The 11350-nt window shown below is 36.5% G+C and overlaps 1 protein-coding gene across 2 annotated transcripts; it reads left to right on the forward strand.

Moving 5' to 3' along the window:
* The first annotated feature begins 8162 nt into the window (after positions 1 to 8162).
* LOC114409963 (protein TAPETUM DETERMINANT 1-like) lies at positions 8163 to 11119 on the forward strand. 2 transcript variants are annotated; one of them, XM_028373658.1, is made up of 4 exons: positions 8163 to 8291; positions 8883 to 9093; positions 9254 to 9376; positions 10473 to 11119. In XM_028373658.1, exons 2-4 carry the CDS (start codon positions 9006 to 9008, stop codon positions 10820 to 10822), a joined length of 561 nt encoding a protein of 186 aa, XP_028229459.1. In that variant the 5' UTR covers positions 8163 to 8291; positions 8883 to 9005; the 3' UTR covers positions 10823 to 11119. The 2 variants fall into 2 exon arrangements, with proteins under 2 accessions (XP_028229459.1, XP_028229460.1); XM_028373659.1 differs by having other exon boundaries at positions 8164 to 9093.
* Positions 11120 to 11350: the final 231 nt, after the last annotated feature.

The following is an 11350-nucleotide window of genomic DNA, read 5'->3' on the forward strand; positions in this document are numbered from 1 at the left end:
AACTTATCATGCAAATGGGTGATCAAGCCACAAGTAATAATATTAAGCACAAAAAAAGATAATGCAAATGTAATATTCATAAATAGATAAGATGCTAAGTTCCCAACAAAAAGGGGTTTAACCTCTCATTGTCAAGGAAGCTTTACAATTACAATGAAAATATTTAGTAAAGGGGAATAAGGGGAATGGAGGGAAGGAATGACTCTCAATGCTTGCTTCTCTTTCTTCTAGCTTTTATCTTTCATAAGGAATGATATTCTCTTGGAATTTCTGTGTATTTTCCTTCTTCTCTTTCTTCTTTTATACATGCATATTAGCTTAGTGCTAAGCGGGCTTCTCGCACTAAGCCTGCATTTACTTTCTTGAATTAGCATGTTTTTCTTAATTAGTCTTATTTTCCTTAATTAGCCTTGCTTTCCTTAATTATCCTGGTTTTTTGGGTTTTATTTTACTCACTAAGCATAATAAATTCATCATTTTTAACAAATTCCTATATAATTTAACCCCAAAATATACTCATAATTAGCAGTTATTACTACGCTGGAGCTGAAGATGAAGACATGACCTATGAATTTCCTTTCAACCCTTGTCCTACTATCCTGGTCCCTGTGGAATCCTATGACCGGTGGTGTAAGCCCTGACAATACTTTGTTATTTTGAAACTTTTGGGCAAGACAATTTCTCTACAATTCCTCTAACAAAATGTGGGGGCTATTAAAACCATCAACCTTCATGCAAAATTTTTTTTGGTTTGATTCTCGAATAAGGAGGATTATAGATTTGCTAGTGCAAAGATGGAGGCCTTTCTTCAACCCTTTCAAGCATCAGGTCAAAAAGGTTGATGCTTAGATCAGAATCCACATGCTCCCTATAGAACTCTATAACAGAGACTTCTTAATCACCCTTGGGGATATGTTTGGCTCTATAATAAAGATAGATGAAAATACCTTTGTCCAAAATTGAGGGAAATTCGCTCAAATCTGGGTTGAATTGAACTTACAAAGAGCACTAGTTCCTTATTTTAGGGTTTTGGGTAGAGGAATTCAACCTTGAATATCAAGGTTTACACCTCATATGCTTTCGTTGCGGCAAATACGGCCATAATGTCACCATATGTCATATGCATGTGATCAACCCTAAGGATGCCACTAGGGTTCCTAATGATCAAAATGGAAGACCTACCAAAGAAGGAGATGATCGTAACATGTTTGTGGTCTGTGGAGTCCCAAATTCCCAAGGTCACCAAAACCCTAACATGGAAAGGGCTTTTGTCCCTTGGATGATTGCCAAAAAGCCTAAACAACATCCACCTGGCCCTAAAACCTCTAAGCCTACACCAAATGGTCAAGCTAGGGATTCTAAAAACACTAATGTTGATGCTCACCCTTCCTCCTCTACGACTAGCTCCAGATACGAGGCCTTGGAAGTGGAGCCTAACACTATTAGCCTTGACGCTGGCGTTAACAACACTCAAATTGAGATCGCCAAACCTCCCCTTCCTAAGACACCTAAGCCATCTAACACTGAACCCTCATACTCTGGGAAATTTAAAACTAATTACAAAAAACAAAACCATTCCAAACCTTATTCTAAGCCACACACTCCATCCATACCATCTTTTGGTAAAAACCAAACTTAACTACACCCACTTAGACCTGCCCCTAAAGCCCTGCTTGTTATGCCTAACCCTACACCTACCACGAATAACCCGCTCCTTACCACTCCTACCCCAAACCACCTCTTTATCCATAATTCCTCTCTCCCCTCCTTCCACCCTCCCTTGACCCATTCCCAACCCATACCCATGGAGCCAAGTCATGAAACCCTTTCCCAAGGTGTTTCAACCCTCACCAGACCCCCTGACCCGAGAGGAATCTCTTGTATGACTATTGATGAAGCTTTTCAACCAAATGATGTGTCCTTTCTAGACCCTAGCAAAGCTAATAACCCTATAAGGGTTATCCATATATCTTATCCTTTTCTCGAGCTTTTGCCTCAAAAACCTTTTTGCTAGTTTCCTTATGAATTTTCTGATTTGGAATATTTGTGGTGCAGGTAAAAAAAAGGCTTTTCTTGTCTGATTCATGACTTAATGAGGATTTATGATATGGATCTTTTGGATATCCTTAAACCTCATATCAATGGTGCTACTGCAAACTCTGTCATCAATAAATTAGGCTTTGATAATGTTTTTAAAGTTGTTGTTGATGCCTTTCTTGGGGGAATTTGGATTTTTTGCGAGCTTCCAGGGTCTCTATCTCTATGCTTTCTTCCTCCAAATACATGGTTCACATGCATGTCAACCCAACTTTTGCCAACCCTTGGCATTTCACCATTATCTATGTGAGCCCTCAAGCTCATCTTTGACACCATTCTTGTGATGAGCTCCAATCTATTGCAACCAACATGAATTCCCCCTGGCAATTCCTGGTGATTTCAACTTTGTCTAGTTTGACTATAAAAAGGTTAGAGGGGGACAAATCAACTCTCAATCCAGCAACCAATTCTAGATTTGCATTCAAAATTACTGCTTAAAGGACATGGGATTCCCAGGGCTCTCTTTCACTTGGTCTAGGAGTAACCTCAAGGAGTGTCTTGGTAGGGTGTTGGCCAACCCCTCTTGGCAAAAGGCTTTCCCTGTTGCTTCCATTCACTTAGAGGCATGGTTACTTTAAATTTTTTGTTCTTTAGCTTGGACCACCCTAACTTCTCAAGGGTGGAAAAGAATGCTTAGCAACCCTTTAACTCTTGGGACAATAACATCCATAGGCTTACTGATTGTCTGGAATCTTAGAATCGTGACTGTTTTGACAATATTTTCAAAAGAAAGAAGTGCTTAATAGCCAGAATTCAAGGCATCCAAAAGGCCTAAACTTCCGAACATGATCCCAACTTAACAACCCTCTACCGATAGCTCTAGAGTGAATATGTTGACATTTCTTGTTAGGAGGAGTATTGATTTCATTTGTCCAGGACTAAGTAGTTGAATATGGGCGATATGAACACCTGCTATTTCCATCAATCTTTTCTTTTGAAGAGAAGAAGAAACCTCATTGATGCTCTTTAGGATACCTCTAACAGTTGGATCTATGAAGTGGATAAAATCCAGCAACTTGTTGTTTCTTATTATGAGAACCTCTTTGCCTCTGAGGCTTATTTCACATATATGTGTCTCACACGACATTCCTACCCTTCTTTCAAGGTTGATGATTTAGATTTAGACGACCTTAACAAAGATTTTTCTTTTTAGGAGGTTAAATATGCCCTTTTCTCCATGGGAAACTATAATGCCTCTGGGCCTAATGGCTATCACCTTATGTGCTTCAAATCTTAATAGGATTCCCTAGGTGAAACCATTTTTGACTTTGTTTTAAAGGTTAGACAACAACCCTATCTTATTGCCTCTGTCAACAAAACCTTGATGCATTTGGTTCCTAAGACTAGTGACCCCTCCTCCATTACCTAATTTAGACTCATTGTCCTCTGCAATGTCATTTACAAAATTGTTACTCCAGGATAAAGAAAATCACCCCTTATGTATTGGGTCCCTTTTAGAGTAGCTTCATTAGTGGCATGAATTCTGTTGACAACTACATCATTCTTCAGGAGTTGGTCCATTCCTTCCAGGATAAAGGAAACAAACCAAGCTATATGATCCTCAAGCTTAATCTGCAAAGGCTTTTGATCAAATTGAGTGGGATTTTACCATGGATTCTTTAATGAAGCTTGGCCTCCCTCCTTGGTTGTTTTCTCTTATATCCAACCGTATATCCTCCTTTGGGGTTGCTATTAATTGGAATGGTGGGGCCTTTGCTTCCTTTTAGCCTTCAAGAGGGCCTTATCCCTTTACTCTTCATCCTCTGCTTTGAAAGGCTAGCCCACCTCATACATGACTTGGTGCAGAATGGTGACTGAAAGCCTTTTTCTTTAGGCCATAGAGGCAATGTTCAAATTTCCCACCTGTTTTTTGCCGATGACATTATCATAGTTGTTGAAGCTACTACTTAGAAAACCCTTTAAATCAGTAGAATCATTGATGTCTTTGCCATGGTTTCAGGCCAAAAAGTTAATTTGGAGAAACCCTCAATTTACTTCTCTAAAGGTGTTTCCAACTCTCACATTGTAGTTCTTAGTGCTGCAATTCATATTCCCTCAATGAATGACTTCAAAACCTACTTGGGTTTCATGGTCCTCCACAAGAGGAAAAACAATCATCGCTTCACCCACCTTGTTGATAAAGTCAGGAAAAAACTTACCAATTGGAAGGGTTTCACTCTTTCCTCGACAAGCTACATCAGTATGGCTTAATCATGTCTCCTTAATCTCCCCGCCTACTGCATCCTAGCTTTTGCCATCCCTAGCTTTATGTGCAATGATATTGAGAAACTATATCACAACTTCATTTGGAGAGGGGGGGGGGGGGTGATGAGCATTCTTGTAAAATGAACAACATTTCTTGGGACACCATTTGCAACCCCAAGGACCAAGGGGGTCTTGGCATTAGAAACATCCATGTTCTAAACCAAGCCTACTTCATTAAACTTGGTTGGGCCCTAATTAATGATCTCAATGTCCTTTGGGTTCACATCCTTTACTCCAAATATAAGTGTGGAGTTGCTAGTATTCTTACCATAGCCAAAGGCCACCACTCCTCTTATATTTGGAATGTTGTTGTGAATAATTGGGACCATGTCCTTTCTAACTTGGCTTGGTCTATTAATAATGGCCATATTACCAGATTTTTGATGGATGACAAGATATCAGGTTTAGGCCCTTTTAACATGCTCTTAGAGGATAATATCCCTATTCTAAAGAAGCACTACCCAGTCTTAGCCTATGTCAAAAATGATAGTTGGAGACGAGACATCCTCAATTACCTTTTGCCCTCTAGTGCAAGAGTTCATCTCTCCTCTATTCCTCCTCCTAGAGAAAGGATGGATGATATCCCTATCTGGAAGGCCTTTAAGGATGGTGCTTTCTTTATTAAGGAAGCTTATAACTATTTGACTGCGACCCCTCCTCCAATGGGAAGCAGGTCCACTTTCTCCTCTATTTAGAGTTGGCATGGTCCTCAACGTGTCAAAGCATTTCTCTAGATTGTGGCTCATGGACGTCTACTAACTAATCATACTAGAAAGCAAAGACATATGTCTGATTTAGGCACTTGTCCTTGCCATAACATGTATGTTGAGTCTATTCTCCATTCCTTGAGCGGTTGTGATGACATTTATGTTTTTTGGTTTGAGGTGATTGACCATAACCGTTGGGTGAAATTTTTTAGTCTTGGCCTCACTAATTGACTTAATTTCAACCTCAAGGATAATAAGTCTCTGATTTTCCAAGTTGGAACCTAGGATCATTCTTTGGAATTGTGGTTTATCTCCTTCGGAAGGATAAGAATGATTTAATATTCAATCACCATTCCGCTCTTGGCTCCACTCTTCTTCCTCAGACCATGGCCCATGCTTTGTTCATCCACAAAGAATTTCATAGAAGTCCTTTCTTGACCATCCATTTTTCAAGACAGGATGCCAACATTGTGTGGCATAAACCCCCGCCTTCCTCCTATAAGGTCAACACAGATGGTTCCTACTCTAACACCCTCAACACTACTCCTTGTGGAAGGCTTGTTAGAGATTCTAATGGGAGAGTTCTAAAGTCTTTCCATGTTAATCTTGGCAATTGCAATGCTTTGATGGCTGAGCATAGGGCATTGAGCATGGTATTGCATTTGCCAAATAGCTCAATCTCAATTTTGTCCACTTTGAGATGGATTGGTGGCTCTTAATTTCATAACCAGCTCATCCTCTCCCCCCATTATCTTAGATGGCTCATCTGTGACATCAAAGCCACTTTCCATGATCATGGCTGGAAGACTACCATCTCTCACATTTACCGTGAAGCTAACAGGAGTGCAGATTTTCTTGCTAGTATAGGCCTCAATGACTCCTACTCCCCTGGTTTTTGTTCACCCTCTTTCCCCTTTGCTCAGGCTCATCATTGATGATGACGCTAGAGGTATTTCTCTTTTGCGCACTGTAGTTCTCTGCGTAGTTTTCCCCTTATCTAAAAAAAAAGAAGAAATGTAACTGAGCAATGTGACGTGATTCCCAAAATAGAATCAAGGGACGTTACATTACATGGCAGCGAAATTATCTTGCCTAGCTAAAGAGCATAATTGGAAGGTAGATCAGTATTCTCTTTCCATATCTTAAAATTACTACTACTAAAATATAGAACCACGTTAAAAAAACCAATTAACGTTACTTTATATAAATATTCATATATTTACTTTTATATTTAAGAAATAATTATAGATTTAGAATTAATTTTGAGTCAACAATTTTAATAAGTAACTTTTAATTGGATAAAAAAAATTTATATTGTAAACACCAGTGAGACTAACACAGAATCTAGTCCCAGCTTCTGTAAACACACTCTTAGGACCTCTCCATCCACGTTGCTAAACGTGGATCTTCCAATCAAGCATCATATCTTAATAACACGTAATGGTTGGTGTAAATTTCTTATTAAGCATTTGGTACTTAATTAAACACCGGTGCTTGTCATTTTGTGAGTCTTAAAAATGAAATACAAAAAGTTTATGTAATAATAGAAAAATTAATGTTGATAAAATATAAACATATAGGATTATTTGTAAAATTCACTAAGTAATTTTTTGAAATGTTACATTATGAATTAATTAAATTATAAAAAGTAGAATATAAATAATGTGAAACAGTAAAACTGGCCTAAGAAGTTCGGAAAAAACCAAAAAATAATAATTAATTTATTGTATTTTTTGTATATTTAGTGAACAGATTTATATTTTTCATGTTTTTGAAATTAACTTATAACCGCATCACAAAATTTTAATTATTTATTCATCTTTTTAATTGAAATTGCACTTTTAATATTTTAATTAAGTTGAAACATTGTGAGATTTGTAATCAATGAACTGAGATGGCCCGCTGAGATGGAAGAAAGACGTTTACTTTCTTTCTCAAAGGTGAATGAAGGAAAGGAGGGGTGTATATAGCTAGGTAGCTGCTAATCATTAACGAGAAGAATGAGAATCATAATAATAATCATATCATACACTCCACAATCCTCATATCCCACGGCCAGGGTTAGCAACCCCACGTGCGGTGACTCTAACCCGTAACCAATAACCATGGTTCATTCAACCCCTAACTAACATTAACAACACCTCCCTCCATTTTTGTAATTTATAACTATTTTATAAGAGAAATAATTATATTTTCTGAATGTTTTTATTCTTAATTATTATAATATTTTATTTTAACTTCTAATTATATATATATATATATATATATATATATATATATATATATTTAAAATAATTTATATCTAATTACATATATAAATAACTTTCAGTTTAGATAAAGAGTTTCATTTTTTAACTGGTTAATTAATATAAAAAATCAAACCTCATGGTAGAGGACATTGATATGTAGATCGATCGGGGTGAAAATGAGCCGAGCCGAGCCAAGCCAAACTTTATTAGGCTTGAGCTCATATGTAAGGCTTTAGCTTGACTCGTTACTTGTCATATGTTCGTCTTTAACCAATTAATTGTTTTAAAACCTAGTGCAATACTAACTAAAAAAAGAAACTTATAAAATTTCGTATAAATAACGTACAAATCTAAAAATAATTGATAAACAAAAATCATATTGAATTCAAATTATTAAAACACAAAGTATATTAAAAGAAAATGAAAAAGAGAGCATAATATTAAAAAAATATATGGATTAGAGATAATTTATACCAATATAGTCAAATAAAAATATTTAAATTGTCTGAAAATGTCTTTACAAAACATTCTTTTTTGTTTGGAAGTATTAATCTGATTGCATTATCCTTTTAACTTAAAATCTTTTTCTTTTTGAAAATTTTCCACATGCAAATGGAACTCTTTAAACACTTTATGTCACTTCATCCTGTCATTCATAATATCATAAAAATATTATAGATAATAATAATTATTATTATTATTATTATTATTTAAACAAATCGGCTTGTCAAGTTAAAAAGTTTGAGCTTAACTTTTATAATAAATAAGTCATGTCGAGTCATAAACCCTTAACAAACTACTAGGCTAATTTTCATTCCTACCCATATACATAAACACGCCCAAAACCAAAACCTCCCCGACACGAAAAAGACGAAAAGCCAGCGTCCCCGTAGCATCGACGCTTCCATTTACAACACCAACAAAAAAAGAAAAAGCCACCAAAACCTACCCAACACTCACAACCACTGTAACAGTAAGTTGGAGTATTCTCTCTCTCTCTCTCTTTCTTTTCTGTTCTGCCATGCCAATGTTTAGTGTTGCCTCATAAATGCCTTTCAACTTTTTTTTGACGATTCTCTGCCACCTTGGTCGCTTCACACACCCAAACCCTACACCGCGCAGGAAATAAGTAAATCACAGTAAATTCCTCTTCTTCTTTTCCTTTTTACTCACTCGTCTTCTTCTTTCCCTTAAAACGCAAACGACACGGTTACCGGTGAAGAACTCAACAGAAATGCATGGGAGCAATGCAATGAATGAACGTCGTTCGTTTTTGGCTTTCACTGCGAACAAATTTTTAAACCGTGTGTGTGTGATGTAGGTGTAGTATTAGCTTTTAGATACTAGATAGCTGGCTTTTTGATTGAATGAAATGAACGCTTCGTTTTTTTCTCTTTTCTCTTTTTAGGTCTCACACTCATCTCATCGTAGCCCCGTGACACTCACTGACTTCATTTTCTCCGAATCGACGGCTATTCGTGCCTCGTTGACTCGCTTCTTCACATGATGTGATGTCTATATATGAATGTGACCTTACCTTTTTTTTTTTCTTCTTCTTCTGCAGATCTGTGAAAACTTAAAAAAACACTATTATCTTTTTCTCTCTTTCTCTCCTTCCATGCCGTGACTACTAGTTAGTTCCAACCATTTCAACTTCCGAACGACGAGCCGTGGTGTTCTTAGTTTCATGGAAGCGCCTTCGGTTCGACGAATCGCTGTCGTCGTCTTCGTAACCGTCTCCGTCTTCTCCATCGCACTCGTTGCCGTTTTGACAGGTGCTTGTCGTTTCACTTAACAATATATGTGTGTTCATTTCTATTGATTTATTTCCTACAATAGGTCCATTAACTTAAATGTTATGCGAATGATTGTTAATCATTTCTTTAATTGTTTGTCTTTTTTGTCCTTCCTTGTGTTGTTAATCGCGTTTTGTAGATTTTGGCGGCGGCGGCGGTGGGACTCTCACCGATACCATGGCGGCGGTGTCCTTGTCGCGTGGTTTGGATGAAGTAACCAACACGTTCCTCCCTAATTCGCATCGCAAACTCCTTACCAGTGGTAATTCCTTTTTCCTTTTCTTTATTTTTTCATTATTAATTTCTAAGTAATTATTAGTAGTAATTACTAGTGCTTGTGTCTTTACATGGGAGAACGATTATGTGTTCCTTTTTTGAGGTTGCCCCCTTTGTCTTGTTTGTTTGAGATTATGCCTTTGCCGTATTTCTTTGTATGTTTTCTCTGAATGGGAACTGACTGTTCAGGATCGTGTAATCTAATCATATCAAAAGGCCATTTAACTAGAAAAATTTGTCCATTAAATTTGAACTTGAACTTGTAATTTAAGCTCCACAGGATCCTTTTCTTTCCCTCAATAGTCAATAGCGTCAATTTTTTTTGGCTTGTTCGATCGGAGAATACACAAAAAGGGAGAAATGATTCAAATGAATGACTGATAATAGTGTGTTTGTGTTATTTAGTTGAAGTGAAAAGAGAAAAAAATATGAAAAAAAAGTTTCAATTCTATAAATAATATTTTTGTCCTTTTCATTCTCCATTTTAATGTAGCTTTTTTTTTAAAAAAATTTCTTTGACCCTTTTTCTTCTTTTTAACTCCACTAGGGTTGAAAATAAATACTCTTGGCTAGCTAGCACTAGCCTTTCGAATAATTGGCTTTTCACCCCAGTTGAACTTGAAAGTTGCTTTTGAGCTTGTTTTTGGTTTGTGCCTTTTTGTTTGTGGAATGTTTCACTTTTTATATCTTTTTCGAACATTATAAAAAACCTCAATAATAATAAGGTTTTGTCTTGGTGTTGGTTCCTGCACCGATGGACGGGTTCTGCTGATATTGTTTCCTGGTGGTCCTACACTAGCAGAGACTGTCATTTTCTTTTTTGTTTGTACTATCACACAGTAATAATAAAGATGTGCATTGTGTTTGAGAAAGAAAGAGAGAGAAAATTTTGTAAGGATGATTCCTTGTTTTCAAAATAAGTAAAGATACACAAATATTATATTCTTTCAAATATTTGATTATCATTTCTTATTTTAATTTTTACATTATAAATCCTATTATATATATATATATATATTCTTTTCTCTGTTTACAGGTAGCTAGGTATTCATGTAACATTTTTTTTTCGAATATTGATACAGGCAATGGCAATGAAAGAGTGGAACCAAACCGAATATGGGGCGAGAAGTGCAGCAAAAGTGATGTAGTGATAAACCAGGGCCCCACAGCACCTCTCCCAAGTGGCATTCCGACCTACACAGTAGAGATAATGAACATGTGCGTGAGTGGATGCGACATCTCTGGCATACACCTCAGATGCGGCTGGTTCAGCTCTGCACGCCTAATCAACCCTAAGCTCTTCAAGCGCCTCCGTTACAACGACTGCCTCGTCAATGATGGCAGGCCCTTGATCAACGGTGCCACCATTTCATTCCAGTATGCCAACACCTTCCTCTACCCTCTCTCAGTTTCCTCTGTTGTCTGTGTATGAACTCTGAAATCATGCATGCATGATTACATCACACCCCTTAATTCTTTTTACTTGTATATACTACACACCATAGGTATATGAATATGTGGGCATCTATCACTTGTGCACGTGATGGGAATGAGGATGAGAATGGAAATGGGAATGTGTTTTTACATTTTTTTAATAGATAGGAAATGTGGAGAGTGAGGACATGGCTACAAACAACCAAAACCCAATTTGCCTTTGCTTTTTTTTTCTTCTTATGTTTCTGGTTGTTTTGGGCATGATGATGAGATGATGATGATATACTAGTACTACTTAAAAGTCGTTTTCCATTTTTTAGTTTGTGTGAATTCATTAAGAATGTATTTGGATGAAAGAATTTAAAATTTTGAGAAATTTTAAATTTTAAGAATTTCAAATACTTTAATTAAAATTTTTTTATTTTTAAAATTTTGTGTTTGGATAAAAAAAATTAAAATTGTGAGAATGAAAGAAAATGAATACAAAGAGAAGAGAATATACGATTGGTGTGTTTTCAAAGGAAAG

This window comes from Glycine soja, chromosome 4 (genome assembly GCF_004193775.1).
Source record: "Glycine soja cultivar W05 chromosome 4, ASM419377v2, whole genome shotgun sequence".
NCBI classification, from domain to species: domain Eukaryota; kingdom Viridiplantae; phylum Streptophyta; class Magnoliopsida; order Fabales; family Fabaceae; genus Glycine; species Glycine soja.